General features: G+C 39.2%; 1 protein-coding gene across 1 annotated transcript in view; it reads right to left on the bottom strand.

Annotated features, from left to right (window-relative positions):
* The window catches only part of exoc3l1 (exocyst complex component 3-like 1), a 19,133-nt gene extending 4,867 nt beyond the window's left edge, over positions 1-14,266 (bottom strand). Inside the window, exons 1-9 of the mRNA XM_037682664.1 lie at positions 14,224-14,266; positions 6,319-6,494; positions 5,210-5,429; positions 3,450-3,662; positions 1,750-1,949; positions 1,452-1,670; positions 1,211-1,281; positions 534-651; positions 166-291 (exon numbers count right to left, since the gene is read on the bottom strand). Of these exons, the coding sequence (XP_037538592.1) occupies positions 166-291; positions 534-651; positions 1,211-1,281; positions 1,452-1,670; positions 1,750-1,949; positions 3,450-3,662; positions 5,210-5,429; positions 6,319-6,494; positions 14,224-14,266 (1,386 nt within the window). The remainder of the gene's footprint in view (positions 1-165; positions 292-533; positions 652-1,210; positions 1,282-1,451; positions 1,671-1,749; positions 1,950-3,449; positions 3,663-5,209; positions 5,430-6,318; positions 6,495-14,223) is intronic.
* Between the last annotated feature and the right edge of the window lie 5,367 nt (positions 14,267-19,633).

Genomic DNA, 19,633 nt, shown 5'->3' with positions numbered 1-19,633 from the left:
GGGTTAGGTATGTACTGGTAATGGTTAGGCTTAGGGTTAGGTATGTATTGGTAATGGTTAGGGTTAGGGTCAGGCTATAGAAATGAATGAAAAATGAATGGAAGTCAGAGCAAAGTCCATGTAAAGATAGCAAGACAAACCTCTGTGTGTGTGTGTGTTGTTTACCTGTGTGATAATAGTGGGCAGGCTGGTCTGGTAGAAACCCTCATGGTCTGTATCGGGCTCCTGGTCTCTCTGCCAGTCTTGCAGCTCCACCTGCAGAGCTTTGTGCATCCACTCTGAAACGCTCCTCTGCAGCAGCAACAAGTCACAAACAAACTCAAGCATCAGCACATTTTACTAATTTTTCTTTAACTGTTCAGACCATCCAATATGTTGAAATAAAAACATTTAAAGTGTATATCCTGGAATTTCAGTGCCGCCACAAAACTCCCCTCATGATGTTGTGGTGGGTTTTTCTGATGCTTCTGAACGAAGCTCTCAGATTATATCAGAGTTGGATAATCTGGAAGAAATGCTTTAGGTTGAATCACCTGAACACTTTGTACGTATTTGCTCTGCAGCTGCTCCAGACCCTCGGTGGAGATGAGCGGACCCAGTTCTGCCCTCTCAATATCAGCTACCAGCTCTGGGTGTCCCATCATATCTGGGCTGCCAAAACAAGAGCATCACACTCAGATCGATTGTGTTTAAGGTCCAGGAGCTCTGCATTTTATTTTAAATATTTATTGTAATGCAACAACAATAACCCGAGGCACAGATTTTGTAACGACACAGTCAAGTTTCTTGTAGACCACAACTTACATTCATACTTTGAATACAAAGTTAAGAAAAAAAGGTTTTTTAATCAAATTTATCCTTATAGTTGCTGTTATAGGAAAAATAAAATGCAATAATTTTTGAAGAAAAATATTTAATTATGGCACCAGTTATTCTCCTTCAATTATTGTAACCCTCTGGTGACATCTTAAATCTCCTGCGAGACTGACTTTTAAGTCAAACATACAATAAGTATAGCTCTGAGCAATTCTTGAAATGACACTTTAGATACAATTTTTAAAGAAAAATTTCGATAAACTTAAGTTAAAGTTTATTTAAAAAAAAGAAAAAGCTGAACATAGGAGAGAGTGTGATTAGATTAGTTTATTAGAAGTGAATTAGAGATATTTCCAAAATGATGTTGAAGTGCAGAATCAAAAAGATGCCTCACCTGTTGTAAATGTGCAGCACCCAGTTGAGCACTGCAAATATTTCACCACTCTCTAGATCCCAGCTGCTAACCTAGGACAAAAATAACATTTAGATCTGGAAAGTGAAGCTGGAAATTTTAAATCATCATTAATCTACAGAAGTTGTATGCAAATTAAACGATTTTAAAAACTAGAGTGAGTGTGCATCACAACATGCATATCAAAAGAAGCTGCAGTAAAGGTGCAAGTCACATGACTGACCTGAGCCAGGTGTGTGTGTAAACAGCGGTGGCTGGCCTTCAGGTAGGCTGCAGTCAGCTGGTAGTGCGGCGGGACGCAGTGCTCCAACAGGTGGCGTACAGTGGCGAGGTCAGTCATGATGCCGTGCTGCAGAGCTGAGAGGTGACCCGCCAGACCCGGACCACGTGTGTGCAGGTAGGACACGCTCCGAAATCTCGCTAACACGGCCTCCTCTAGTACCTGGGGTGAGAAGAAACCATACAATGAATCAAATAGACACTTAAGATGTGATGTGACCACCTCATCAGGTGGTGCTGACCTGGAAGAAGGATATTTTCCAGCAGCGGGGTCGTCCAGGAGGCAGGGGTCTGCAGCTGCCTTCAGCACCCCCCCTCTCTGCCAGCAGAGCTCGATCCAGGGCCTCCTCACGCTCGACTATCCTCACAGCTGATACAAACGGTGTGGGATTCTGTCGGGCCAGAGCCAGAGCACTGCTCACCACCGCCCACAGCTCCTTCCCTGCAGGATTAGGGAGGACGAGAGTGAGGGCAATAAGTTTGCAGAAGTAAACTCAGTCTCTGCTGTTCTCATTTCATGTGGATCTACTTTGTCCTGCAGGTAGACTGTTTTTTTTTATCTTTAACGCTTTTGTAAAGTTTCAGAAAAGCCCTTCATAAATAATGTTTCAAACAAAACTTTGGAAATCTATATAAAAAAAAGTTCAAGACTATTTTAAGAAATTACAAGAAAATAATTTTCTGGATAGAAACGATAAAATAAATTAGGAGTCGTGTTGATTTATGTGCACAGAGTGTGCATATTATTGTACAGGAGCACCTTTCATACGATCACATTCAAAATCTTTGATCTCGCTGCACAACTTTGAAATAAAACATGCGAGCTATGAATCAAAATGTGCAGCTCAAATACACTATGCTTTGACTTTTGTTAGCAAAATAACTACGATGATCAGTGGAGTTTAGGTGAAACAGGTGAAAAAAAAAACAGCCTTATTTGGAGCTCCATATCACAGACAGACCTCAGTGAAGGAATAATATTCAAAGTTTGAACGGGTCACAGAAACTTAAACTTCAAACTTCTGAACTGGCATTTTGTTTGTTTTACACGATTACTTTAATTTTTATGGATTTCCAAGATTCTTCTATGAAATGTCCAGTAGAGTTGATGATGTCACCAACTTTTGAAGTGTCTACAACCTTTGCTAACAAACTCCTCTTACTCCCACCTTTGATACATTTACAAATTGAACTCTAAAACTTCTGAATTCCCTTTTTTTAATTACACAGGGTGTCTCTTTATGAGACTTGGTTTTCTCTTAAATCCCCTGAAAATGCAGAGAGCACACACCCAAGCTGCCACAGACTTAAGTTAGCTCAAAAATCTTTCTTAAAACTGAAAGTGAGGCTTTTTGTAAACTTATACCTCCTACATAAAACTCTGTAGAAACATAAAAATTCACATGTGACCATTAATCTTCTGTCACTCACAGTTTAAAAAGTTTTTAGAATCCAACTTGTAGTTTTTGCACAGCGACAGTTTGTTTGAGGCTTAACTTTCAGTCTGTCTCTCTTATATTTACTGTCAGGGTGCGACAGATTCTGGTGTGTGGTAACCATGGTGACCATAACGAGCCACTGGCATCAGCGTTCCCATTTCATTTGAGCGTGTTTCTCTTTACCATTATCATATATCAAAGTGTGTGTTTCTTTAGATCATTACTAAATGGATGTTGGAGTTTTAGGCTGCGTTGGCAACTTTCTAACTAATTATGTATATTCTGCTGAGGTGATGCCTATCCTAGCAAGGACCATCTAAAATACTAAAAAAATAAATTCAGACTAAGTAAAAATTTATGACGTGTTCTGTTAAGGTTTACAAAAGTCTTTGTCCATATTCTATTATATGTAGTTTGTTCATCAGAACTGTACAAACATTGCTGTAAAGTTTTGAGCTTCATGTTTTTCCTCCCAGCATCACTCAGTAAACTGATCTCCTTACCCAGGGCGTCCACCAGTTGTCCCACTCCAGAGAAATATCTGGCCACCAGCTCCTTGTCCTCCACGCTGAGAGCACTTCCTGATGTGCCAGCGGCCCCGTGGATCTGCCAGAGGATGTCGTCCTGCCACCGCTCCAGGTCCATCAGCCGGGTGTGGGCCTCCAGAAGCCGCCGGGACTCCACCAGACGCTCCGTCTCAGACACCATGCTACGCACTGCAGGAGTTTACACGAGAACCTCATGACGTAACTTGAAAAAGTTGGAGTTGCTTCCTGGAGGAGTAATGTGTCAACTATATACTGAGGAAGGTGGTGGACAGAAACTTTAGATGGTTTTGAATCAGAAATAGTGAATATTTGTGATCTGTGCTGACAAAGTGAGTCACAAGGACATTTTCAATACTGAGTAATTATTATTTCAAATTCTCCTTATGAGAAACTTCAAAATGAGATGAATGTTTGTTGAAATTAGGTGATCACCGGAATAGGATGAGGAGCGAAACGTCTTCTGTTACAAATAAAGTCCAGTTGTTTTTGTATTGAACGCTTTTTGAATTCATCATGTCCTGGATGATGAGAATCTTCACCAGCATTTTACAAGAGCGCCGACTTGAAAACGTAAAATTTTATTGGTCTAGAACAGGGGTCTGCAACCTGAGGCTCTGGAGCCACATGAGGCTCTTTGGTCCCTCCACAGCAACTCTTTCAAGCTTTGACCAAAACTAGCATAAAACTGAGTTTTATTGGTTGTTATACAAACAACAAAAAAGTACTAGTTTTAGCCATTTTCCTGTAATTTCTTTTGCAAATACTCACTTTAACTTTTTGCTTTATTTCTATACTTAATTATTTTTTCCACAATAAACAAATGTGATTTAAATTTTATTTTTTTTTTTTAGCTTTTTTTAGTGAGTTAAAGGCCTGCATTGTTCTTTTTGTAATAATAAAAAAAATGCTTTCCCCCTCTTTACAATAATTTGGTCTTTTCATGTCTTAAATTGTAAAAAATATCAATAAATGTTAAAAAGCATTAGATTTTTTAGCTTTATAATGTCACCCCTACTGGCCACAAAAGTCTCCTTCAACAAACCCAAAGTGGCCCAGGGGCCACCAGTTGATACTCACAGGTAGAAAAATCTAACAAAGTTGAGTCAGGTCCTCTGGACAGATGCAAAAAGTAAAAAATTAAATAAAATAAAATATATAATAATAATAATTATTGAAACCTTTCATCTTTTATCCAAAAGACTTCATCAGGCTGAGGAAGTATTTTGGATAAAAGATGAAACGTTTCCATTGATTTTTTTTTTCTACTTTTTGCATCTGTCCAGAGGACCTGACTCAACTTTGTTAGACCTAATCTTCACAATTATGCTATTGTTAGAAAATTTAGATTTAAAGATAAATTAGCAAGATTGTTTGCCACGCTGGCGACTTTATGGATTCATTTTTACACAACTCTCACTTAGGGCGCATATAAGTCATTTTTTACTTTTTTGCACTGCAGCTTGTGCTGATTCCAACTCAGTTTACCATCACGGGCTACATTTTATTATAAAATGTGATCAAAGCTCGTCAGGTTGACAACATTTTTCATAAATCATTCTTTGGTTCTGGGTGCCACAGTTCAGAATATTTCACATTTACAAACTAGTTGTATTATCATGGGCTGAAATCAGTATATTTCTGAACAATTATTGAACGTGTCTATTATTGTGAGATGACTCGTTTTGCGAGAAAACTAACGTGTTCTGGATTCTCACCAGAATAAAGTCGAGGCAGGTTGCTAACGGCGGCGAGGAGCTGACGGTGGGTGACAGACACCTCCCTCAGCCTCTCCAGAGACTTCATGGTGTCTGCGTTTCCGTCAGATTCCAGTCCTGCTTTCTTCAACGTGTGGGACACCTCCTTCAGCTCGGCTCTGGCCTCTCGAAGCTGCTCCAGACCCCAGCCCACCCCCTCCAGGTATGACTGGACCATAGACTGCAAACAGATCACAGGATGTACCGATTTACAGATGACATCACTGAAAGTGTGAATTCTGATTCAGAATGAACTCTACAGTTGATTCTTGTTTATTTTTCAATTCAAATTCAATTCAAAAATACTTTATTAATCCCAAAGGGAAATTAAGTGTTGATGTAGCTCATCATCCTGGTTTCATTCAAGAGTTGTTAGATGCTGACGGGCAGGAAGGATCTCCTGCAGCGAATCCGAAGAATCTGGCCACAGGTATCCATAAACTTGGATCCTGCTTGCTGTCGGATCTGGCGGACCTCTCGGTCCTCCCGGGCAGCAGGGCTGTCTAAATGCCGGGCAGAATTCCTCCCTGAGCGATGGTCACTCCTCCCAGCAGTCTGCCGAGCTCCTCGTCGCCACAGACAGGCAGCTGAAGGTGCCTGGGGACGTTCCCAGTCCTCCTGTTGTCACGAGCCGAGTTTCCCACCTGCTCCAGGATCTCGACGGTCAGGTACTCTAGCACCGCCGCCAGATTGACGGGAATTCATCCACGGCGCCTCATTTTCACTCATTTGGGATTTGGGGCTGTATTTGAGGAATATGAGCTTTTGAGATGTTAATCAGCTGCTCCTGGTGGTTAGAAAACACCTTGTTGCCATGGTTACGCATTATAACAAGTGTCCAAAAGTAAAAAGGTTTCTGTGAAAATCCTTCCAGCTGCACAGCATCCGATACCAGAGGAAATAATAATCCCCCCCCAAAAAAAGTGATTTACATCCAGAAAAAGAGGAATTAAAAGTTTTTTAAAGTGATAACTCTGAATGAATGTAACGGAGCTGCTCCAACGTGCAGCCACCCCGAGCAGCACAATTCTAGAACAAGAACATTTGGGCTCATTCAGTATTTGTTGTACCTTCAGTCTAGTGTGAACCGAGGCAGTCCTCTGACTCTCTCTCTTCCTGTACTGGCTCAGTCGTTCCAGATGTTCAGGGCGACAGAAGACACCCGACGCCCACTTCAGGGCAGCTCCACGGGCCAAACGCTCCGCTCTCTCCACCTCTGGCCATGCTGTACCCTCCGACACCAAGTCTAACAGAAACACAGATCATGAGGCGCAGTAACTTTTGGTGTTATTGCATTTTTCTCCCACTGGCTGTAAATACCTTTTGATTTGAAAATTACCAATAATCTCAGTTTAATAAGACAGAGCCTTATAGCTGGAATCTCCTAAAGAAACTCAAGATAATGTTGCAGGATTACACCTCAGTGATTTTGACTTCAGCCAAATAAGTGCAAGCAAAATAAATGATAAAAGCTGCAACATATTTTTTTAGACGTTTTCGTAGGATTTTATATAAGAATCAGTTATTCTCTTCTTCAGATTATAAAACACAAGAAGTCAGAGTATTTTGTGGTGGTGTTGACTTTCTGTTTATCAGATAAACTGATCATGAGATTTGATGCTTCACAGACTTCTTGAGGGAAATTCTTCTTATAATTGGACAAATTAGGCCTCAGTTGGATAAGCACTTTAAAAACGTCACGGATGGAGAAATCTCTTTAAGTAAATTACTCTTTGAACCCAGAACACAACCTTTCCCATGGCAGGAAAGCTGGAACTGGATAATTTTTGTTTCTTGTGAAGTTATGTCAATCTTTCTGCTGCAACTGCAGCTCTGCTCCCAAATATTGTTTGCAGAAACAAAATCCTCATGTGCTGCGGGGTTTGTTCCCAGATGGGAAGTCATCTCTCAAAAATGGTTATGCAAGCAATTTCATGTGTTTTTAATCTATTTCTCATTTGGCTGCAAAAAATAACATATGTCAATAAAAATGAAGAGAAAATAAGTGTTATTGCTGAGGTTAATGTCAGCAATCATGATAAATTACACAGAACCTGAGAGAATTAAGTCACATGACTTAAAAAAAAAAGACAATTGCACATGGTACTGCACAATGCTAAGGTGGAACTAAAACAAGATTTTTTTTTTTTTTTTAATCGTTGTCACTGGGTGGATAACTTTTACCAGAAGTTTGTTTTATTTTACACTTTAATTAGATTCCAGTTCAGAAATTAAATAAAGTGAGGAGCAAAAGAATGGGAGACAAAGAAATCATAGAAGGAACTCAGAAACCAACAAGAAATCAGCTGTAATGCTAAGTGACAAAAATGACTGCCAGAGGTTTTTATTAGATTTGTTGTGATCCTCTGACATTTACTGCAATTCAACCCTCGGCACCTTTTTAGAAATAGACTAGAGTACCACATCTGGGATGTTTGCCACATGCTGACAAGCTATTATACAGCAATCTATAGCAATGACCTGGACAAAGATCTTTGACAACCTTTGGCCTTTATTTTTCCTTGACCTTAGAGCTGGGGTAATGAAAAGATGATGCATCACGCTACCTGGAGGTGGTACAGATGTGTTCAAGTTTTGTAAAATTGTCTTGAGCAGATTAGGGGTTATGATCCAGACAAGCAAAGACCTTGTTTTAACTTTGACCTTGATTTAGAACCTTGACCTCGGAGCTGAGGTGACGACGTGTCTAGTGATGATGCGTTATGTGCATCAAGTTTGATTAAATTATCTTAGGCTGATCAGAAGTTATGATGCAGACAAAATAAAGTTGAGGGACAGACTACCTAGCATGTCTGTCTTTTAACGGGCATAGAATAATAATAGAAACTAAACATGCTTCAGAGCATGTGTACAAACTTTTATATTTTTGATACTGCTAATTTACTGATTCTTAGAGGTTTCCATAAAATAAATGATCCAAAGCAAAACTGAGATGGCATTAACTAATTTTGTTTGTAGTTTTCTACAAACCGGATTCCAAAAAAGTTGGGACACTAAACAAATTGTGAATAAAAACTGAATGCAATGATGTGGAGATGGCAAATGTCAATATTTTATTCGTAATATAACTGTAGATGAACAGATGCTCGGATATATTCATCATTTAACACGGATTCCTCATTTTTCTGGACTGAATAAAACGTGCATTGAATTTAAGGAAATGCAAACGTGAGACGTCATCTATGTTTGACCCATCAAAATGAATGCGGTCATTTATTTACAGAATCAAAATTTAACATCAAACATTTACATTAATTTGGCAAATTATGAAAATAACAACATAAGCAATCAATCAGGAAAAATCATACGGCCATGATTTTTCCGTTGCTTCACCACAGACATTTATGAAAACTGTACAATTATGATCTTTTACCCACATGGATGTGGGTGAGCATTTTACACAGACATTTCTAAAATATCTGGAAGAATTTCTACTTGAGAGAAAAGTTTAAAGATGAAAGAAGTTAAGAGGGAGTAAGAGGGTGTGTGAGGGGAAGGAAGTGTTCACCAGAACCGACACTCTCCATCAGAAACCCAGCTCGCCTCGGTACGCTTGGTAGGAAACTTGACCCATTACCTTTCTGATGATAATCAGCAGATATGGTGTTCCGTTAACGCTACCTGTCCAGCGTCTCCTTAGGATGGCTGTAGCTCGTCAGAAGTAGTGGCGAGTGAAAGTGTTATATTCCCATGGAACTCGGAAGAGCTTTGTTGTCATGTCAGGATCATCCCGTCTCTCACAGAACTGAGCAGAACTGAACAGAACAGAACTTCTCCAGAGCTTCAACAGAACTGAACTCTCAGAACAGAACTGTGCAGAAACAGCATCCGAGCAGAGCTTCAACAGAACTCTCTAGCAGAACCAGAACTAGAGCCTCAACAGAACTTCAACAGAACTCCAACAGAACTGAGTAGACCAGGAAGTACTGACATTTTAAAGAGCTGTTTCCCGGTTCACTTTTGGGAGTATTACCATTGGTCAGAACCGACCAGACGGGGTGTGTTTTGTGACGTAAGAGGTTAGAAGACAGCAAGAATTGTTATGGAAAGATCAGAAATGTTCTCACAGACAGAGAGAGTTTTGTTTTGGCGCGTTTCAGAAACAGGTGCCAAAAACCTCTATATTACGTCTGAGAGGATTCTAAAAACATGACAGTTTTAACATAACAACTTGTTTTGCGTTTGACTCCAACCTTGGACCAACTTACACTTGCTCATTCAAAAGCAGAAATCAGAAAAGGCATAATTACTCTGTTACAGCTTTGACATGAGAATAAAAATCATTACTCAGTTAATAAAATTGATTAGTTCACTGCAACATCTAAAATGGTTTGAACTAAGACATTTTGATTATCAACATTTGTAAAATAGTAATGATAATAAAAAGAGAGTGTTCTTTTCACTTGAATCTTCAAGAAAGAAAGTCTCAGGATGGGTGAACCTGTATTTCTGGATTCAAATCAATGAAATGACAGTTCCTGTCCCACAAGGTTCTTAAGGTCAAGATTTTTGACCTTAGACTTAGTTTTTGACATGGGCCTAGTCCACTACATAACAGATGACAGATCAAAAGTTTAATCTGAGTAAATGTAACATTTTAAAGGAAAAATATGTTGAGTCAAAATTTCACAGTGTCAACAAATCCCAAAAAAGTTGGGACAAGTAGCAATAAGTGGCTGGAAAAAGGAAATTGAGTATATAATGAACAGCTGGAAGACCAATTAACACTAATTAGGTCAATTGACAACATGATTAGGTATAAAAAGAGCTTCTCAGAGTGTCAGTGTCTCTCAGAAGCCAAGATGGTAAGAGGATCACCAATTCCACCATTGTTGCGCAGAAATATAGTGCAGCAATACCAGAATGGTGTTACCCAGCGTAAAATAGCAAATATTTTTAAGTTATCTTCATCAACCGTGCATAACATCGTCAAAAGATTCAGTGAATCTGGAACTATCGCTGTGCGTAAGGGTCAAGGCCGTAAAACTCTACTGGATGCTCGTGATCTCCGGGCCCTTAAACGCCACTGCACCTCAAACAGGAATGCCACTGTCAAGGAAATAACAGAATGGGCTCAGGAATACTTCCAGAAAGCATCGTCAGTGAACACAATCCACCGTGCCATCCACCGTTGCCAGCTGAAACTCTACAGTGCAAAGAGGAAGCCATTTCTAAGCAAGCTCCACAAGCTCAGACGTTTGCACTGGGCCAGGGGTCATTTAAAATGGAATGTGGCAAAATGGAAGACTGTTCTGTGGTCAGATGAGTCACGATTTGAAGTTCTTTATGGAGCACTGGGACGCCATGTCATCCGGACCAGAGAGGACAAGGATAGCCCAAGTTGTTATCAACGCTTCATTCAGAAGCCTGCATCACTGATGGTATGGGGTTGCATGAGCGCTTGTGGCATGGGCAGCTTGCATGTCTGGAAAGGCACCATTAATGCAGAGAACTATGTTCAGGTTCTAGAACAACATATGCTCCCATCTAGACGTCGTCTCTTTCAGGGAAGACCCTGCATTTTTCAACACGATAATGCCAGACCACATTCTGCAGCAATCACAACATCATGGCTACATAGGAGAAGGATCCGGGTACTGACATGGCCAGCCTGCAGTCCAGATCTTTCACCTATAGAGAACATTTGGCGCATCATAAAGAGGAAGATGCGACAAAGAAGGCCCAAGACGATTGAACAGTTAGAGGCCTGTATTAGACATGAATGGGAGAGCATTCCTATTTCTAAACTTGAGAAACTGGTCTCCTCTGTCCCCAGACGTCTGTTGAGTGTTGTAAGAAGAAGGGGGGATGCCACACAGTGGTAAAAATGGACTTGTCCCAACTTTTTTGGGGATTTGTTGACGCCATGAAATTTGGAAACAACAGATTTTTACCTTAAAATGATACATTCTCTCAGTTTAAACTTTTGATCTGTGATTTGTGTTCTATTCTGAATAAAATATTAGATGTTGGCACCTCCACATCATTGCATTCAGTTTTTATTCACAATTTGTTTAGTGTCCCAACTTTTTTGGAATCCGGTTTGTAAATTGCTAGAGGCTTTATGCTGTAGTTCACCCTGTGGTCACCAACGGTGGGAAAAAATACAAATAAGAGGTAAAACCAGACGGTTTAGATGGATCCAAACTTTTTGCTGAGCAGCAGCAGAAATATTGACGTTTTTGAAAGGAGATATGCTGCACAGTCTGAGTCACAGTTGTTTTCTGCTGCCTAATGGAGACAATCTTTTTATAGAAGACAGCCGAGAGGCTCTGCTGTCATCGGTTAGGTGAGGTGGGCACCATCTCATTTCTGATGTCAGTCAGTGAGAAGACGCTGTCTTGCAACCAGTCACGTGACGTTTGAACTTTTCTGACTGGTCTTAATTGAACAATGTGCTGACAAGATAGTCAGAGCTATGTTCAGTCACTAGAACAGGCTGAGATGTGTAAACTTGGTGCACTGGATTGCACAATCAGAATACAGCTTCTATAACAACGTTGAGTCTTGTTGCGCAGATGTTTGGATGTCAAAATTCCAGAAACAGGCCTGTTTCTGTCTTATAAGAGGTCATGAGACACTCTGGTATCTCCCAACCAGACCAAATCTGATGCTGAAACGTCAGCAGCTCAGCAAAACAATAAACCATTGAGCTCCACATGCAAGACAGAGACGAGTGTAATGTAATCGACCTCTGCAGCAGCTCGAAACAACATCATGACTTACTCACTGATAGATGCACCATAATGCTGCAGACAGGTTGGTATGGAAACCAGCAGAACCACAAAATAACTGATGGCCAGTGAATGAACAGAACTGCTGCTCAGAGAGCTACAGAATATTTAAAGCTGCAAGTTTATTTTTCTCGGACTTATCTGTTCAATTCAATTCAAAAATACGTTAATAATCCCAAAGGGAAATTAAATTTTTGTAACTCGTTATCCTCGTTTCATTGAGATGTTATAGATACTGATGGCTGTAGGTAGGAAGGAAGAATTTCTTGTAAAAGTCTGTCCCACAGCAGATCCGAAGAAACTGGACGCAGATGACATCCGATCCGTCAACCCAGACTCAGTTGACCTCTCGGTTCGTCCAGGTTGCAGGACCAACCGGATGATGGGCAGAACTCCTCCCAGAGCGATGGCCACTCCTCCCAGCATCCTTGTCGCTGCGGACAGCCGGCTGCAGGTGCCAGGAGATGATCCCGGTCCTTCTGCTGCCACGAGCCGTGTTTCCTGCTAGTTCCAGGATTTCAACCAGGCACTCGAGCACAGCCGGCAAGGAGACGAGAATGCATCCACGGCACCTCCTTTTTTTAAAAAAAAACTCATTTGAGATTTGGTGCTGTAGCCGAGATATTATTTGAGCTTTTGAGATGAGCTGTCCCGGTTATAAAAAACAAACAAACAAAAAACACCTTGTTGTCATGGTTACGCATCATGACAAATGTCCAAAAGTAAAAAAGTTTCAGTAAAAATCCTTTCAGCTGCACAGCATTAGATACCAGAGGAAACATTCATCTGAAGAATTGTCATTTACATCCAGAGAAAGAGGAATTAAAGTTTCCAAAAGCAAAAACTCAGAATGAATGTAGCAGAGCTACTCCAGCATGCAGCCACCCCGAGCGGCGCAATTCTAGAACTCGTGATAAGCAGCCCATCAAATTTAGGAGAAAAAGTGGAAGAAAGAAAAAAAGTTCAAGCAAATTGTCTAAAATTTGAGGAGGTAAAACTTGTAATATTACAAGTTTATATATTATTTTACATGCATGCAATACAATCTAAATGCTTTTATTTTTGGTCTCTGCTGCTGAATGGACTGCAATATTTTGTATGAGCTTGTCTGGTTGTTGTGCAAAGTCCAGTCCGTCTTCATCTTTGTGAACTGGCAACGATTTTACATGACTAATTCATAAAATGTAAAAGTTGTGGAAAGCACGGATACAAAATGTCTGCAGGATCAGGCGGCCTCTTCAAATGACTCGAGGTATTCATTAATAATTCAAAACATGTCATACCTGATAACTACAAGCAGCCAGTTCAAACATTTCAAATTCAAAATAATCTTATTTTAAAAGCTGTTTTTATATTTTTCAGTTGTCATGCTACACCAAAATTATGCATTTTCTCTGCATCTTTTTTCCTTCTAATTAATGGAATAATCAGTTTTTTTTAAAGGAGTTGGATTAAACTTAGAGGATGTGAATTGTCTGTTGAACATAAGAAATGGAGGCTAAATGATAAAACATTAACAATGTTTGCTTATGAAACAGAATTCCTGAATATATTGTTTTACCTGATGTTATTTTTAAAGAAAACTAATTATTTTGATGATTGCTTGACTTGATATTTTTGTGCCTAATGTACTGATTTTAGTTGCATTTTAGAGAACAATGAAGTGTGCTTTTTTTACACATAGCATTTTATTCACTAATAAATGAACTGAACTGACAAAATGTGTGATTTTCTAAATGAATCACGCTAAATGGATGAAAGACATCCCCGTCTCCTTAAATGTTCTGAAAAGATTAAAAGTTCTAAGTTACATCACACAATATTTACTTTGGCATAATCTAAAGTTTATACGTTTTAATAAACCGAACAGAAACTTCAACACAACTGAGCTAACTCCATTCACAGATGAAGAGTGCGTGAAAAAAAAAGTTCATGAAATGTAAAGAAATGTTCATATTGGTGAAAAAGCTTTAATAAGAAGTTTAAAACGTCTTCTGGAGGATTCTCCATCATGAGGGAGGATGGTGCTGATGTTTCATGTACAAATCAATACACGAGTCCTAACCTGGTTCTTCAGTGATGACACTGCAGACTTCATTCATTCCTCTCAGAGAACACTGCAGATGCAGATTTACTTTGTTTACAGCTGTTCAGACTTTAGAAGTGGGTGTTGACCATTTAGAAATGTTGTCATCAAGCAAACCGTGTTTGTGTGTTTACCTTTAGGTTTGTCACCACCTTTCTTCTGGCCCCCGGCTGACATTGAAGTTCAGTTTTCAGTCCCCCGTCCACCCGGCGAGATTCCTTTCCCCCCCAAGAGCCAAAACTGAAGGAGCCCAGGGCACAATGTAGGCGGAGGAGGGTGAAGGAAGCCAGAGAGGAGACAGAGAGGAGGAAGGAGAAGAAAGGGTGGAAGAGAGAGGGCACATATCCATTCTACTGACGGCTTTCCCCTTTTCCCCTCACACGCACTCTCTCTCTCTCTGTCACATCCTCTGCTGAGAGGCTGGCAGGAAACAGAGGGAGGAGAATACTGCTGGATGGAGGGGGGAGGGAGAGGGGAGAGAAATGTGTTGCATTCAAGAACCTGGGCAGAAGGTGGTAAACTTCACAATATACTTTCACACACCTGCTTTGACAATAAACATTGCAACAATAAAAAAAATTAAAAAAAGTAAACAGGACATGTTAAATATATGAAGGTTGACAAATTTTATAAAATTTTAGATTTTTTTTTTTTGACAATATGAACTACAGATTCAAACACTTCTCAATTTTCATTGAGAAACATTATTTTGAAGTTGTTCCACTATTTTAGACGCTTATTTTTGCAGACTAGTGAACCTCTGCCCATCTTTATTTCTGAGAGATTCAGCCTCTTTAAAATGCTCCTTTTGCCAATTCATCTAATAGGCTTAATTAAATTTTAACGATTGAATTCATCCATCCATCCATTTTCTTTACCCGCTTGTTCCATTTTGGGTCACGGGGGTCGCTGGTGCCCATGTCCAGCAATCACTGTGCGAGGGGCGGGGTACACCCTGGACGGGTCGCAAGTCCATCACAGGGACACATAGAGACAAACGAGACAAACAACCATTCACTTTCTCACTCACACCTAGAGACAATTTAGAGTTACCAATCAGCCTAACATGCATGTTTTTGGTCTGTGGGAAGAAACCGGAGTACCCGGAGAAAACCCACGCATGCACGGAGAGAACATGCAAACTCCACCCAGAAAGGCCCCTGGACCGGGGTTTGAACCAAGGACCTGTTCGCTGAGAGGCAGCAGCTCTACCAGTTGCGCCACCGTGCTGCCTAACGATTGAATTATTAAATTTAATTACTTTTTTTTTTGCCCTTTGTTCAAACATTTGACATATTTACCATATTCCATTGTGACTAGATTATGGGTTAATGAGATTTGCAGTTCGTTGCATTGCTTTTGACATTTTGCACAATTTTGGTCAGCAAAACCAGCAATTTAAAAATGACGAGGCAGGGCCAATAAAGAATTTTGAAAAATTTAAAAGGTTAGATCTTAAAAGTGCATCCTTAAGAGAGTGAGAGTTTAAAACGTTAAGATTAGTTCATTGTTCTGACAGAGCGTTGCAGATTCTTTAGGAACAATTGTTTTCATGCAAAGCTGCACATAATTCTATCACCTACAGTAAGTGATGTATAAAGGTTCAGATCATTAAAGAAATTAGGGGATGCTGCAGAAAACCAGAAGTGAACTATCTTGAATTTGATAAAACAGGTCTATTTTAAACTGATAAAACCTGTAGATCCTGCGTTTAGCTCCATCTAAGTGTAAAACTGAAAACATACCCAAAAGATAAGGAAATGGAGGGAAAGAGCGAAGGGGAAACTGTGAGCAGACATGATGCTCGGACCATCTTGGAGTCTTCACCCATAAAGGAAGCCAGTTACTGGAAACCATGTATAATGTAGAAGTCATTAGTCTGCAGCTTGTTTTAAAGAGGGAGAATGGACAACAGTCGATAAACATGATGGAAGGCACTTCACAAAATCCTTCTGCTAGTCCAGATCCTCATGACTCAACCGGCTGCTTTATTTGACGCAGAACCGAATGTTAAAAAAAAAAAAAGTTCGTGCCACAGGTCCTCCTCAGTTGTTGGACCGACACGGGCTTGAGCAGTAAAGGCCTCTGGGCCCGCACCCTTGTTAACGTCTCTGGGCGTCCCAAACCTTTTTGAATACACAAGCAGTGTGCCAAGTAGCTCTGGAGTGGGAGCCAGCACAAACACGTGGGTCCCATTAGGTTTCAGAGCGGCACCAAACATTTCCTCATGCAGCTTTAAATGCCTTTCCACGAGTGGTCTTCATATATTCAACAACCAAACCAGAATAAATGAGGTCTAGTAGATGTTGGCATGGAACGTGTTGTTGATTGCTTAGTCCTGAATAATGGTGGTGGTTAATTAAGCCAGTTTGAAATGAGTTTACTTGCTTTTGAACAAACCTTGGAAAACACCTAATTATCATTAAATAAAGTATTTTTTAAGCAATTAGTCCCAGATTGATTCCCTGCTCTTTTTGTGTGTAACTAATCAATTACCTAATCATTACAATGGTTTTAACTGGCCATGAGATCAAACTGCACAGGACTTTTGCCAATAAAATTAACAGGAATTGGTCTGAGATGAATGTTGTTTGAAGAAAAAAAAAGCTCATTCAGTACTAAAATAATTAAATTAGTCCTAAGAAACAAAAACATATTTAACATATAAAAAGTGATTGTGAGCGACATGTCAAAAAGGTCAAATAAATGGAACTTTTGGCCACTTTTCTACAGGATAATACACCCAGACCTTGCTAATTCTTTCCAATCTATAAATCTCTTATTTTTTGCCAGAACAAGCCTCTTCAGCGTCACCTCCTGTGTTGTTACCACAGGAAAAACTTCCTCCGGCACCATGTAAGGAACAGAGCAGAGCCAGACGCACCAGGATGTTGTGCAGAATGTATTTGTGCCAGGGTGGAGCCACAATGATAAGGACAACAAGGCCACTGACCTACTCTTTTCTAGTCTCGTCACACTGAGTCAGCCTCACTGCAGTCCAGAGTTTCTTCCCGTGTCCCTGAATGCTCCATCACTCCTGCTACAGATCTAACAAGCTATAGTTGGTGTTTACAGCTGCCCTGCAAGATGAAAAGATGACATCAGTCTCACACGTAATCTAAATATATAAATCCTTCAGAATAACAGCTCCTGCTCTTATTGCTAAGCAACAAAAACAAAGGTTTTATTTTGTTTACCTGTTTGGAAAAATCTGCAACTAAAAAAAAAAAAAAATTTTATGGCAAAAAGCAGTTGATTTAAGCAAAGTAAAAGTTAATGTCACTGAAAATTAACCTGAAATAATCAAGAATTTAAGAGATTAAATCTGGAAGCTTTAAATGGGTAAATCTCATGAGCTTTTTATCCGGAAATTAAGATATTTCTTCTGCTGCAGAAATGTTTCTAAAAGTTTCAAGCTTTATATTATTTATACATTACTGAAGAAACATGAGACCAGTCTGATTTGTGAACCTCATCGATTTCTGCTTTGAGGCTTTTAAAGAAACTTAAAAAAAATAAAAAGGTTTGTGTAGGCTATTTTATTAGAATTTAAATTATTTCAGCAGCATTGATCTCAAGAATAGTGTGGAAATATGTTTGAGCAAACAGAAAAATGAAAATTCACCATCACAAGCTGAAACTCAATAGATGGTTTGAAGTGAGCTGGACTGGAACACGAAGGAAGGAAAGTCTTCAGAAAACACTCTAGATGAGGGAAAACACTCGCAACATTGTTGTAAAACAATATTAATGGGAGACGTTTACCGAAGTTGTATATACTTTTTCTTATTTGCTTGTTTTTCCAGTTTGAACACCTGAAGCAGTGTTGAAAATGAAAAAACTGAATGTGTCCAGGTGCTGACAGGCTGTTGCTCTGTCCAACTCTGCTGCAAAGGTGTCTGAAAGCAGAAAACACACTCGCATCCCCTCCTTTCAATCATCACCTTAAAACCCAGCGGTACATCCACCCAAAGAAGCTATGGGACGAACAGGAAGTCTAATTCTAGACCACTTCCTGTATGACATTCCTGACCCGAGTAGCTTTCCTGCCAGATTTCTGAATGTTTAGCAGCAGAGTGTTTTCAGATGGTAATTTTACTTTTTTTTTTTTTTTTTTTTAAATATGTGAAGGACAATTCGGGGTACATGGGAACAAAAAAAAAAAACATTAATAGGAAATATTTAAACTTTGAACTCTGGTTATGTGCGAGAAGAAAAACTGAATTGTGAGTGTTAAGAGCTAGTTGGGTTGATCCTTTGTTTCAGTCAGTTCCAACAGTTTCTGAAGTTGTTTCATCCCTTTATTTCATCTGTACCATCCATTCAGTGCAAAGAATGAAAATACACAAGATTTATAACAAGAGGACAGACTGAAGGGTGGAAATCTGAGAGAAACGCACATTAACTTCAGCAGCACAACTACATTCAACAGATTTGGTTAACTTCACCAATGATCCCATTCATTACATCACATAAAAAAATGAGCTTATATTTGTAAATACATGCATGTGCAGTTAACAGTGGACCTTCAGGACACTGGAGAAAAAATAAACATGATTCAAGTGAAAATACTGAATTTTAATATTTCCTTTAGAGAAGAAAAACCCATAAATATTAATTTTCCAGTAATGTTTTACAGATGTGACTAAAGATTCACTCATGTATGCTCAGAACTGATAAAATTCATTTAGTTAATTATCGGATATCATTCCATCCAGAAAGACATTGCCTTCTTCACATAAAAAAAGAAAAGAAAAAATTAATTGAACAGAAAATTCAAATTTAATGGCCCTTTAAACCTGCAGCGATAACATTTAACAGTTCAGAGTCCAACCTGAACCTACCCTGACTTCTAATGTATAAATTGTACCCAGAATAAGCTATTTTACCAAAAGTTATTGCCCAGATAAAAGAAAGCTTATTAATTTTCTGTTTTTACATACATAAAACAGAAAAAAAAAAATAATAATGGCTAAGATTGCCGTAGTTACTTTAGTTTTTATACAGTTTCCAGCCTCTTCAAATATGCTCCATCCTTTATTAGTTTAGTAGAGTTAGAGATATGTGCAATAACGTATTGATATAAATATATAATATACATATTTAATTTTAAAGCAATAAAACTAAAACAGGAGCTGAATCCTTATTGGGGAAACTGTATACAGGCTACAACAAATACTTCACCTAAACTCCTGAAAGTGACCAAATACTGCCATTAAAAGGCTAAAGCAGCTGATTGCCAAAAAGAGAGGGGAAAAAAAAAATCCAAAATAAAAATCAGATTTACAAAAATCTGATCACATAAAATAAAAATTTTCAAATGGCAACTGTGAGTTTACAAATAAAAGAGAAAAATCAAATAATTAGATTCAAGTTAAAAGAAATACACAGAAAAGTATTAATATATCTCCCAAAGAAACCATTACGAGATGTGTTGTCATCATTGCAAAGACCTGTAGCTCTAAACTCTGATATCAGCTCTTCTACCTGCCAGGTACAAACTGAGCCCAGGAAGTCTTCGTGGGTCACAGATAACATGACATG

Source organism: Nematolebias whitei, chromosome 10 (assembly GCF_014905685.2).
Source record: "Nematolebias whitei isolate Nwh7 chromosome 10, NemWhi1, whole genome shotgun sequence".
NCBI classification, from domain to species: domain Eukaryota; kingdom Metazoa; phylum Chordata; class Actinopteri; order Cyprinodontiformes; family Rivulidae; genus Nematolebias; species Nematolebias whitei.
The sequence above is the reverse complement of the archived record's forward strand: the minus strand, read 5'-3'. Positions and strand labels throughout refer to the sequence as shown.